Source organism: Zeus faber, assembly GCF_960531495.2.
Source record: "Zeus faber genome assembly, chromosome: 4".
In the NCBI taxonomy this organism is placed as follows: domain Eukaryota; kingdom Metazoa; phylum Chordata; class Actinopteri; order Zeiformes; family Zeidae; genus Zeus; species Zeus faber.
In genome coordinates this window covers 35,427,789-35,440,816 of record NC_137191.1, presented here as the reverse complement: position 1 = coordinate 35,440,816, position 13,028 = coordinate 35,427,789, and the positions used below count along the sequence as shown (strand labels likewise).

At 46.8% G+C, this 13,028-nt stretch overlaps 1 protein-coding gene across 1 annotated transcript in view; it reads right to left on the bottom strand.

Moving 5' to 3' along the window:
* Window positions 1-12,468, bottom strand: part of LOC307228789 (ribosomal protein S6 kinase beta-2-like) — a 13,707-nt gene extending 1,239 nt beyond the window's left edge. Inside the window, exons 1-16 of the mRNA XM_079998584.1 lie at window positions 12,297-12,468; window positions 11,053-11,107; window positions 10,258-10,295; window positions 10,016-10,130; window positions 9,036-9,104; window positions 7,795-7,942; window positions 5,733-5,790; window positions 5,466-5,566; window positions 5,267-5,357; window positions 3,138-3,228; window positions 2,614-2,721; window positions 2,431-2,493; window positions 1,783-1,860; window positions 1,422-1,529; window positions 1,204-1,316; window positions 1-1,086 (exon numbers count right to left, since the gene is read on the bottom strand). The exon at window positions 1-1,086 is cut by the window's left edge and continues 1,239 nt beyond it. Coding sequence (XP_079854710.1) covers window positions 891-1,086; window positions 1,204-1,316; window positions 1,422-1,529; window positions 1,783-1,860; window positions 2,431-2,493; window positions 2,614-2,721; window positions 3,138-3,228; window positions 5,267-5,357; window positions 5,466-5,566; window positions 5,733-5,790; window positions 7,795-7,942; window positions 9,036-9,104; window positions 10,016-10,130; window positions 10,258-10,295; window positions 11,053-11,106 — 1,431 coding nt within the window. The 5' untranslated portion in view covers window position 11,107; window positions 12,297-12,468 and the 3' untranslated portion in view covers window positions 1-890. The remainder of the gene's footprint in view (window positions 1,087-1,203; window positions 1,317-1,421; window positions 1,530-1,782; window positions 1,861-2,430; window positions 2,494-2,613; window positions 2,722-3,137; window positions 3,229-5,266; window positions 5,358-5,465; window positions 5,567-5,732; window positions 5,791-7,794; window positions 7,943-9,035; window positions 9,105-10,015; window positions 10,131-10,257; window positions 10,296-11,052; window positions 11,108-12,296) is intronic.
* Window positions 12,469-13,028: the final 560 nt, after the last annotated feature.

Sequence of the window (13,028 nt, the reverse complement as noted above, 5' to 3'; positions counted from 1 at the left end):
CTGCTGGAAGTTTAGAAAACAGGACGGCTTTGCTCCAATGCAGGACCCAAATCATTGTTTGAGCGACCACAAAAGAAACAAAACAAAAACAAGCATCTCGTCTGGCACCACAACTCTTAATGTTGACGTGTCGCCGGTGAGGGAGTCACATGATCCGCTTGACTCAACATGCTTCCACCTGAAAACACTTTGAGCAAAATCAAAAAAAAAAAATCTGGTGCTTTTCTGAGATTGTGGACGCATTACCACTGCACTTCCTGTTTACCGGCACTGCACTTCCTGTTTACCGGCACTGCACTTCCAGGTTACCGGGTACTTCCTGGTTAAGGGGCTCTGCACTTCCTGGTTAGCCGGCGTTGCACTTCCTGGTTGCCGGGCTCTGCAGTACCTGGTTGCCAGGCACTCCCTGGTTACCGGGCGCTGCACGTCCTGGTTGCTAAGCACTTCCTGGTTACCCAGAGTTGCGCTTCCTGGACGGACGCGGTGCTTCCCCCACAGAGCAAAATCACTTTACGACTCAACTCCTCCCTCACCGGCAAGAAAGTAAATTCAGATCAACTTGATTTTAAAAAGGTCGAATCAGTCGTATTTCCACACGACCTTGAACAGGTGCTGATGGTGACGACAGGACGACCGATCACCAGCAAAGTGTCTGAATCAGATTTTGGTTGTCCTGGGGTTGAGCTTAGAATGAATACGTGAAAGAAAAAGGCTCCGTTTGGTCTGTTTGTACATCCACCGTGTTTCACTGATCTGAGATCCCAGCAGAGTGACCGGAGGAAGACAGCGTTTCCGAGCCGAAAGAAGAAGAAGAAAAAAAACAAAAAACAAAAAACCTCCAACAGCGAGTGGAGGTCCTGCTCCAGGCGGGGCAGCGCCTTCCCTCTCGCTCATCTGCGATGGGCCTTCTGCTTCTTGTTCCTGGCGGGCGTCCTGATAGGCTGAGTGGCGACGCCGTTGTCCAGCGGTGTGGCGGCGGCCGAGGCGTGGACGGGAGGGGGCGGCGGAGGGGAGGTCGGGGAGAGGGGTTCAGCCTCTCCGTCCCCGCTGGACTTGAAGGGCCCGGCGGTGGAGAACTTCAGCGGACTGACGGAGCGGAGGACAAAAAAAGAATAAAAAGCAAGAAAAAACAATCCTACGTTTCATTTCGGCGACCCGCCGGCGGAGCGGGCCTTGACGCCGTGCGGTCGGCGCGGGTCGTACCTGATGGGCGTTCGGGGGCTGCTGTTGTGCCGCCGTGCCGTGCGGGTCCTTGGCTCGAACGAGAACCCTTCCTTCAGACTCTCCAAAACCGACGGAGCCACGTAGGTGAAGCCCTGCGGAGGGACGATCAAAAGCGTGAGGATCAGCGTCGGGAACCCACCCGGTTCGATTGTCCGCGGCGGCCCCGGCGACGCCATCAGCGCCCGAGTCGGACTTACGGCGAAGGCGTGCTCTGCGCTGTGGCTGAAGGAGGAGTCGTCCGGACTGTCCACCGGCGTCTGTCTGGTGAACCTGGTGTCAAACTGACTGACGTCCTCGTCCGACTGCTACAGCGAGTGAGAAGGAGGGAGGAAGGCAGACAGACTGAGGACGGGGCAGCGAGAGAGAGGGAGACAGCATTTTTGACTGAACGGGTTGGACAACCGACAACCGACACCGTAACACGCCAGAGAGCACGAGGAAGCGCTGCCGCGTCGGGATAAAGGACAGATAGCACATTGCGAGCTCGGCTCAGGAACGACGACACCCGCGCAGAACAATTCGGCGTCGCGACGACGGCAAAGGGTCATGTTGCAGTACCAACTGTGGCCTGTAGGGAGGCTCCACCCTCTTGTCCAGCAGCTGGTCCCAGCTGATGTGTCTGAAAAAGGCGTGTTTCTGTGGAGGAGGAGAGGGGGCGTTGCAAACGGAGCCGAAAAAAAAGTCACTTTTTCCACATACATGCAGATAAATAAACTCTAAGTTACAATAATATTTACCACAATTATGTCTTTAAAGGGAACAGAACAAATAGAGAACTGCTTTGAGGTTAGAATACATTCATATAATGTATGTATCATTAGTATATTCTAGTAAAGTATGTGGCTTGAACAAAGCTGAACCTGATTGGCCAACAACAGTAGAGCTACCTCCACTGTATCAAACCACCGTGGAAATCCTGGTTGTGTTATTATGGCTAAACACATAAAACCCATAATAATAATAATTTATCCTGTGCATAGAAAGGTATTTTGTATGTTTTTACTGATATGACTATTTCTGTTTAAATTTTTAGCTCTTTGTACATATTTCTTATTTTAACTTGACTTTTCATTTTATTTTGTTGGTATTAATGATAATGGTGAAACAGGGATTATCAGACCCGCTAGCAGACTGATATCCAACACGAGCATCGGTGCGTCGTGCGTGCGCGCGTGTCCGAGAGAGTAAAAGCAAAAAGCAAGACACCTGGATGTCAGCACAGTCTGCTTGGCCGGAGCCCAGTCTCTGAGCCGGGCTCTTCTTCAACAGCTGTAGAAAGACAGAAAGAGAGAAGGAGAGAAAAAAGCTCCGGTGAAGAATTGTGTGTGTGTGTGTGTGTGTGTGTGTGTGTGTGTGTGTGTGTGTGTGTGTGTGTGTGTGTGTGTGTACCTTCTTGATGAGGTCCTTGGCGTCCACGGTGAGGTACGGTGGCAGGTTGAGTTTACACTTGAGGATTTTGTCGATGGTCTTCTTCCTGTTCTCAGCCGTGAACGGAGGCTGTGTGTGTGTGTGTGTGTGTGTGTGTGTGTGTGTGTGTGTGTGTGTGTGAGATGTGTGTGTGTGTGTGTGTGAGAGAGATAAAAAATAACAACCATAACATCCTTAATTCACCTGGCCCAGCCTCATGATACATTTGATTCACAACACACCTGCAGGGTGCCTTAGCGGAAACAATGGAATAAAAACAGATGAGTGAATATATTTTAATATTTTAGCGCCAGTGTTGTTTTTTATTTTTCTTCCTGTGTCATTCCTGCTTTTATTATATTTATTGTGATTCATGTTCATTTTTTTCCTGGTGAGAGAGCCAGGGCACTTTTAATGACTGAAAATCATGACAAATAAACGTATGTACGTGATGTAATGTGACGTAACGTGACGTGACATCACATGTGTGGTGATGCGGCTCTCACCGATCCGGTCATCATGTCATACATTAGAGCTCCCAGACTCCACCAGTCTACAGCTCTGTTGTGACCAGAACGGGTCAGGATCTCTGGAGCCCTGAGAGGGAGGGGAGCAAAGAGGGAGGGAGGGAGGGAGGGAGACAGAGAGGGAGAGACAGACAGACAGACAGAGGGGGGGGGGTGAAGGAGATGGGGAGAGAAAGGGGGAGAGAGAGGGAAGGGGGAGACGGGGGGTGGGGGAGAGTGAGAGAGAGAGAGGGAGAGGGGGAGTGAGAGGGGTTAGGGTGCGGAGAGAGAGGAGCGGGAGACAAAGGGGGGAGAGCGACAGGGGGGCAGGGAGTGAGAGGGGGTGGGGTAAGGGGGGAGAGAGAAAGGGGGAGTTTCTTTCTAAGTTTTATTTAACTCTGTAATATTCACTGTGATTCCAATCCACAATAAACAAAGGAATAAAGAACAACACAAATAAACAAAAAAACATGAAACAACAACAACAACAGCAACATGTCCCAACACGGGCACCAGGCTGCGTCTCCGTCCCAAACCGAGCCCGCAGGCCCCAGCTTGGGACACCTCCGACCAGGCCACGGCAGGACAACCTGGTGACTCCGGATTCCCCCCCCCCCGTTCTCTGGTGCTGCCTCCCCAACCACAACATTTAAGAAGAAAGAGAGGGCGACGGGGAGAGAGGGAGACAGGGAGAGAGGGAGAGAGGGAGACAGGGAGAGAGAGAGAGAGGGAGACAGGGAGAGAGAGAGAGAGAGAGAGAGAGAGACAGAGACAGGGAGGGAGAAAGAGAGAAACTCCGCCTCCATCCAACTGGACTTCCTGTTGGACCCCCCACCCACCCCGAAGCCTGTTCGTTGGCAACAGGTTCAACTTCAACCTCTCCAACTTGTACCTCCCCAACTTGTACCTCCCCAACTTGTACCTCCCCAACTTGTACCTTCAACTTCAACCTCCAACTTGTACCTCCAAATTCAACCTTCAACTTCAACCTTCAACTTCAACCTTCAACTTCAACCTTCAACTTGTACCTTCAACTTGTACCTCCAACTTCAACCTTCAACTTGTACCTCCAACTTCAACCTTCAACTTCAACCTTCAACTTCAACCTTCAACTTGTACCTTCAACTTCAACCTTCAACTTCAACCTTCAACTTGTACCTCCAACTTGTACCTCCCCAACTTGTACCTCCCCAACTTGTACCTTCAACTTCAACCTCCAACTTGTACCTCCAAATTCAACCTTCAACTTCAACCTTCAACTTGTACCTTCAACTTGTACCTCCAACTTCAACCTTCAACTTGTACCTCCAACTTCAACCTTCAACTTCAACCTTCAACTTCAACCTTCAACTTCAACCTTCAACTTGTACCTTCAACTTGTACCTCCAACTTCAACCTTCAACTTGTACCTCCAACTTCAACCTTCAACTTCAACCTTCAACTTGTACCTTCAACTTGTACCTTCAACTTGTACCTTCAACCTCAACCTTCAACTTGTACCTTCAACTTGTACCTTCAACTTGTACCTCCAATTTGTACCTTCAACCTCAACCTTCAACTTCAACCTTCAACTTCAACCTTCAACTTGTACCTTCAACTTGTACCTTCAACTTGTACCTTCAACTTGTACCTTCAACTTGTACCTCCAATTTGTACCTCCAATTTGTACCTTCAACTTCAACCTTCAACTTGTATCTCCAACTTGTACCTTCAACTTGTACCTTCAACTTGTACCTTCAACTTGTACCTCCAATTTGTACCTCCAATTTGTACCTTCAACTTCAACCTTCAACTTGTATCTCCAACTTGTACCTTCAACTTCAACCTTCAACTTGTACCTTCAACTTGTACCTTCAACTTGTACCTTCAATTTGTACCTCCAATTTGTACCTCCAATTTGTACCTCCAATTTGTACCTTCAACTTCAACCTTCAACTTGTATCTCCAACTTGTACCTTCAACTTCAACCTTCAACTTGTACCTTCAACTTGTACCTTCAACTTCAAGGTAAAAAAAGTTACTGTTCTGTCGGACAGCCGGGTTCTTCTCCCTATAGGCCACGAAGACTGGGAGTGTGTACGTACCTACGTACGTACGTACCTACGTGTGTGTGTGTTTGTTATACCCACATGTACTCTATGGTTCCGCAGAAGGTGTGTGTTACGGCTCCATCGTGGATGGATTCTTTACAAAGACCAAAGTCAGTCAGCTTGATGTGACCTGGTTAGAAATCATCAAAAAACAAAACATGATAAATATCTGGCACAGGTATTGTGCAGCAGCAGCAGCAGCAGCAGCACAGTCCTTGTGTGTGTGTGTGTGTGTTACCTTGGTGGTTTAACATGATGTTCTCAGGTTTTAGGTCTCTGTAGAGGATTCCATTAGAGTGGAGGTGACCGAGAGCCAGTGTGATCTCACCCAAATAGAAACTACACACACACACACACACACACACACACACACACACACACACACATTATACTTTGTTTTAATAAACATTGTTTATACGCGGCATCACTCAAAGGTTGGCACACACCCTCTTATCTGGTGGTGGGCGTGGTCCTATGAGGGGACATGATATTGACTTGGTCTTACCAGGCCGTGTCCTCCATGAAGATGCCCTCCTTCTCCAGCTGCATGAACAGCTCGCCCCCTGGTGGACAACACAGCAACAGCCGCTCAGGCTACCGGCACCACAGTACCATACCAGCACTCCATCAAAACTTCAATTGGTATTTCAAGTTAAAGAAAAACAAAAAAAAGTCAAAGGGAAACTCGTCATTTTAAACCTTTGCCTTATTTTTTGTTCACAGGGAATCTACGGATGGACCGGTCAATACCGAAGGTTGTTCTGCAACGCCATCAATTGTCTATGTGTGTGTGTGTGTGTGTGTGTGTGTGTGTGTGTGTGTGTGTGTGTGTGTGTCATAAATAAAAGATTCCCAGTGAAAATGATTTAATTTCCACGTTGCAGTTGTCAAGATCACTAATGTGAAAAAAGGTTTTGGGGCTAAATGCTCTTTCAAGGCATGACCTTGAAAAGACTTGAAACATTGAAGGTGCTTTGTTCCAGTGAAAGATTGTGGAAATCATAATTGGACTAATTATTATTATTATTATGTGCTCATGACTTCAAATATCCTATTAATGTAAGATCCCTGATTAATGTTGTGAAAAATACAAAGAGGACAAGTACTGGAAAGTAACTCCCTGTAAATAAAGTACAGGTACTACTCAGTTATCTACCTACCTGTTTAACGAGTGTTAGGGCAACCAGCTATCTGACCACCAAGAATCTCATCACCCTTTATATACTACATATACTATATACATACTATATACAATATATACACTATGTATTCCAGCCACGCCCCCTTACTGTGAAATAACACGGCTCCTCACTTATCGACCAATTCACTTAAGGACCTGGTACCAGGAAGAGAACTCTGTCCTTAAATGAGGAGTACCTGTAGTGTTAATCTCCCGTCTCTGTCTGTCTGTCTCAAGGTGCTGTGCTCTGTCCAGGATGAATCCCTCATTATTGACCAGTGATTGTCCTGTGGTTTGTCTCAAATTTATTTTGTTTATTAGTTCCTTCATAATGAAGCTTCTTCTCTCTCTCTCTCTCTCTCGGCGAAGGCGCGGAGGAGCCAAACCCGGAGGATCCCTTCCCGGAGATGACCCTGACCCCCAACCTGGAGGGGTCCTCCGGGAAGCTGCTGCACAGGGCACGTTATGCAGAACTGGACCTGCACACAGCCAGCAGGAAGGCTTTTTACAAAGAGTGTGTGGTTGTTTTAAATAGGAAGGGACTGGAGGGGCGGCAGGACACTGTCTGGAGGGGACGGCTCCAGATGGGGGGACAGGAGGAGCCGTGTTGGAGGAGTTTTTACAAAGCTCCCTCCAAGAAAAGGACGGGGGACCTCCAATGGAGGGTCCTACATGGAGCCATAGCTGTCAACAGCTTTGTTTCTGTTTTTAATCCCACGGTCGCAAATGAATGTCCATTCTGCAAACTGCCAGAGTCCGTGTTTCACTGTTTTGCAGAGTGCGACAGACTTTTAGAGCTTTTTAGTCTTTTAAAGGAAAGTTTTAAGCTCTTTAAGGAGGAGTGGTCCAGAAACGGTTTTATTTTTGGGGCTAGATACTACAGGGCCAACGCAGAGAAATGGCGACTGCTTAATTTTCTAGTAGGGGAAGCGAAGATGGCCATCTACCTCACGAGGAGGAACAAACTGAGGGGAAAGGAGAGTGTTTTAGGAAGAGTGTTTGTAGCGTTGGTCAGGGCCAGAGTCTTGATTGATTTTAACTTTCACAGACTGATGAAGAGTCTGGACGTCTTCATCAAGCTGTGGTGTTTTAACGACGCCATCTGTTCCCTGGTGGAGGACGACCTGTGCTTCCAGTCTGTCTTTAACGTGTAGGACTCTGTTAGTGAACCAAGTGTGTTTGTTGTATTGTCTGTAACTGTGAACTAGAGAAAATGTTAAAATAAAGATGCTTTAAAAATCTCTCTCTCTCTCTCTCTCTCTCTCTCTCTCTCTCTCTCTCTCTCTCTCTCTCTCTCTCTCTCTCTCTCTCTCTCTCTCTCTCTCTCTCTCTCTCTCTCTCTCTCTCTCACTCTCACTCTCACTCACTCACTCACTCACTCACTCACCGCTCAGACACTCCAGGATGAGGTAGAGCTTCCCGCCCGTCTGGAAGGCGTACAGCAGGTCCACGATGAACGGGTGCCGCACAGTCTCCAGGATCTCCCGCTCTGCTCGGGTGTGAGCCGTGTCCTTGGCGTTACGGACGATCTTAGCCTGGGAGGCGGGTGAGGGATGGAGGGAGAGAACGTAGCATGGGGGTGGAGGGAAGGTGGGAAGGAGAGATTTCTAACCCATAAAGTTTATCTTCTTGGTTCACAGCTCAGGCTCGTTCTCCATGAATGTGATTGGTTGTTAAGTACGTGCTGATTTGCATAAAGTTGACTGTGGTTATTTATGACATTGTTGCGTATTGTTATTGCTCTGATGTTTAATTTTTAATCTTCTCTGCGTTTTTCGGGCCGAAAGTATCTGGAACATGACAACCGCAGTACCTCAGAGACATGGTTGAGGTCTCGTTAGAACCGTGATGTTTCAGGCGTCTTGTCGCTCGCAGAAGAACGCGGCGCAATTTGATTCGTTTCAGGAGTGCATTGTGACATCATCAACCAAAGTTAAACAAGTCCAGGCTTTGCCTCTCGGAACTCATTCACGTCGAGGGACTCGGAAAGCTGCTGCTCACGCTGGGATTCACAAAAGCCCGAAAACTATAAAAACAGTCGCAGAAGAAGTTTTCGCACCGCAGGAAGAACCTAAGAATCTTCGGCGGAACCTGTGCCCTTCTTTTGTGTCCGCACTGCGTGATCCAGGAACGATCATCTTTGTTCAAACATCGCTCTCCAGGGACATTTAAACTGAACGACACAAGAGGAGCATCCAGCGACGTTAGTGCAATACAATGTGTTTTACGGAACCTCGGAAACCTGTAAATACGTACATTACATGACTAAGCTGGACCCTGCGTACTGCTGCCCGCAGCGGTATTTTATTTTAATTTCTTTGTTAGTTCGTTCAACTGTATGTCACCGTTGTTTACTGCCCATCTTTCTGTGGACACTAAAGCTCTTTGCGTTGTGTGGAGGTTTATTGGTGTTTTCTTAATACGCAACATGTTACCGGACCGTATTTTCTGTACAAAGCTGTAAACCCATAAATAAAGCATTCAAAATACAGCCCAACAATATTAAATTAAACGCAGACTCTGGCTGAACTTGGACCGTGTCTCCGTGCAATCCCAGCCTGCATAGCCTCCAACCGATATTCTTCTCCAGGACACAAGTGAACGGGAGGCAACTTCAACTTCATTTACCTTCTTCAGGACTTTCATGGCGAAGATCTTCCCCATCTGAGCGCCCTGCACCTTCCTCACCTGGAACACCTGCAGGAGGACAGGTTACACCGGCAGGAAGACAGGTTACACCGGCAGGAGGACAGGTTACACCGGCAGGAGGACAGGTTACACCGGCAGGAGGACAGGTTACACCGGCAGGAGGACAGGTTACACCGGCAGCGGATTGGTGCTTGACCTCAAAACACCTCAAGCTGCAATGCTCGCAGGCCATCAGGTTGAATGATAATAATACTATAATATATATTTATATTATATTCCCTTTGGACTTTCATAGTGGCTGCAGTCGCAGAACTCTGGTCTTGTTACCATAGTAACTACAGGTGCTCTTCACTTAACGACCGGGTTCCGTTCCTAGGACCAGGTTGTTAAGTGAATTGGTCGATAAGCGAGGGCCGTGTAATTTCACCGTAAGGGGGCGTGTATATAGTATATATAGTGTATATAGTATATATAGTGTATATAGTGTATATAGTATATATAATGTATATAGTGTATATAGTGAATATGGTGTATGTAGTATATATAGTGTATATAGTGATTATATAGTGTTTATAGTATATATAGTGTATATATAGTGTTTATAGTATATATGTTGTATCTAGTATTTAAAAGGTGATTAGATGCTTGGTGTTGTACACAGGTACCACACAGACTGGTCAGCTGGTGGTAAGTCCTAGGTGGTTAAACAGGTAGTTAAGTGAGGAGGTACCTGTATATGAATGATATTTGATGATATGTAATCACTTCCACATCATCATCAACACATATAGGTTATAAAATCACACCGGACGGAATGTAGAAGCTTTGTTTATTTTAATCAGGACACACACACACACACACAGACACACACACAGACACAGACACAGACACACACACACACACACACACACACACACACACACACACACACACACACACACACACACACACACACACACCTTGCCGTAGCCGCCCTTGCCCAGCACCCTGAGCAGCTCGAAGCAGTCCGGTCCCACTCGCTCGCTGTCTCTGTTGACGCTGGCACTGGTGAGCTCCACCTCCTCCGTCTGAACGCTGTGGCCCAGGCACCGCGGGGGTTCGGGGAGTGATTCAGGGCAAACAGAGTCAGAAGCGTAAGTGAAGAGTAGGTGAATATCGTCCAAACGGAAAATGAGAATGTCTGACGTTGAATTTGACTTACTTGTCCGTCTCTGTTACTGTAAAGTCACAGACCTCATCCTACAAGGTGGGAAACAGTGTATTACTATTACAGTATTACTATTACTATTACAGTATTACTATTACTATAACAGTATTACTATTACTATTACACTATTACTGGGTAGAGAAAATGAAAGACAATTGTATTTTAAAAAGCCCAAAAATAGCTGTCTCAATACATTGTCTCGCTGGTCTTGATGGTGTGAGAAGAGGAGAGAACGGCAAAGCACATGTCATTTGGCATCTGCCCTCCACTCAGGGTTTGATAAAACTGTGTGGAACACTACCCACGGAGCAGATGGAGGAGGGCTTCCTTTGTGGAGCGAGGGACTGAATCACTGATATTTTGTTCAACTGTGCCATTAAAATGCTTTGGAGAGTGCTACATCTGACCCCGGAGGGACCGGACCTAAGCTTTGTGACGACGCCAGGTCGTCCACTCTGTGAGGTAAGTACTGGAGGTAAGTTTCATTTAGGAGGATTTAAATGTATATTTGATACAACACAGATAATTAATACAATTTTATAATTATAGAACCCAGAATGGCGATTGTGACGCCGCCCCTAGAGGCTGTCTGCGCGAGCGCTTGGCGTCCGTCACGCACATTTCTTGTATTTTGAGAGCTTATAGAGCTTATCGTGCGTAAGCACCGGGTGTCCTGGCGTTTCACTGCATATATGCACGACCGTACGTATACAGTATGTATGCGACAAATAATCTCCCGAAGCTTGAATCCCTCCCAGTCAATCGACTCTGCGAGGGCAGAAAACAAACCTCCGTGTCGCTGGCGTCCTCCGTCTCCAGGTCGATGTCGAACACCCCCGCCATCCTGCGTGGGACATTCAACAGAGCCACACGACAAGTCAGAGCGCCTCCTCCCGAAACACTCCCCGCGGTCGCCGGAAAAATGCCTGGCGGCCGCGCCGCACCGGCACGTCGCCGTGGTAAATGATGAACCTTTGCGCCGAAAAGCTGGGGGAGGGGGCGTCAAACTGGGTGTTGTCAGGAAGCTGCTGGGCCTGCACCAGTCAGATAAAGCGGCCAGGACGGTGCACAACTGAGGTGTCTCCACAACATTAACAGATATATAGATGGAATACAACTTTTAAAAAGTTGGCAATAGACAAGGTGCCTAATAAAATAATAATAAATAGAAAAAAATGGCGATATACATTCAACTAGCCCCTGACTGATATACCAGTTCGGCTATTATTCAACTTTTTTCGACATCGGGATCCTCAGCTATGCAGCAGATATGTCCTGATTTTAAACCAAGTATAATAAACAAAAAGAAAACATTGATTATTTATCCCGTACTTCTCTGTTTTACTCTTCTTCTAAGTTACTCACCAGAATAAGCGCAGAAGCCCGACTCGTATTATAAATCCATCCACGTTTTAATGTTTACACTCGCGTTGAGACGCGGAAACCAGAAGCGCTGCTGCGTTCAGGGGAGGCTCGGAAAACTAATTTGCTTCGGAAGTGATGATACGTTCACTGGAACTCGGAAAATAATACATAATAAAAATGTCATTACCATTATTCCTTTACATGTATCAAATAGTTCTTTGCGTTTATTTTTATTTGTTCGCATCTGTGTTAAATGTTGTCAAATATAGAAACTCTGATCAAATATTAGCTCTGCATCAAACCCCCGTATCAACAATTCGTGAAAAAACCGGTGAAAAAAGGGAAACTGTGCAAGTTAAAACGGGGAAATGCGTGATGTTGTGCCATCCTGTCAGACGACGTTGTCGCTGCTAGCGTTAGCCGCTTAGCTAGTCACATGGTCTACCAAACCAAAACAAGAAAAAAAAAACACGTGGGACTTGAAACGCGAGTAACAGATCGCAGCCTCAATAAACGTAAATGCTTATTATTTTAGATTTTTTATATATTTCATGGTTGTTTCCCCCCGTGGGGCGTGTGCCGCCCGGGGGGGTTTGAACGCGCCCACGGCTGACAGCTGCTTGACAGGCGGCGCGTTGGCGGAACACGGCCCTCACGTCGGCATGTACCTGGGATTGGGGGGGATTTCTCCTTCATTCAGCGGTGTTTCGGTCCGGTCGCCGCTCAGCGGGGTCTGGGATCCATGGCAGCGAGTTTGTTCCCAAAGAGCCTCCGTGTCGGTGGCTGTCACGGCGCCGCCGCCGCTTCCTCGCCGCAGCCCGACGAGGCTCACGCAGCCTTCACGTACGGCCGCAGAGTGGGGAACTCCGGCCTCGCCGGAGGAATGCCGTTCAAAGTCAAGTTCGAAAGTCGTAAACACGACAGGTGACTCCGGAGGGTTGCTTTTGTTTTCTGTTTTTTTTATCCCGAGGAATCGCGTTCGCCAGGCTTCATTCACGACACAAAAAAAGGTTCATCTGCCCGCTTCAAAAAAAGACATTTAATTCAATTAATTTGTAAATACACAGGCTGTTATATAGATGAAGAGATACCAACGTGTGCTCTCGTGTCTATACTATTTCTTTTGATGCGAAGCTTACTTATTAATTTTAAATTACTTTATTATGAGATAAAATGTTCAATAATTGAACGATTATTTACCGTAATCCAAAATTGTTACCCGCAAGCCAATCGTTCATAATGCAATTCCCGCATGATTTGAACGCAGCATTCAGTTGCCTGTTCTTTTAGGGTTTTTTTGTTTTGTTTTCTCTTTGTTTTTTTTTTGTTTTTTTGTTGGGTATATTTTTTACTTACTTTATTTAGAAGCTTACAAACGTGCAAAATTAGCAGACAAAATG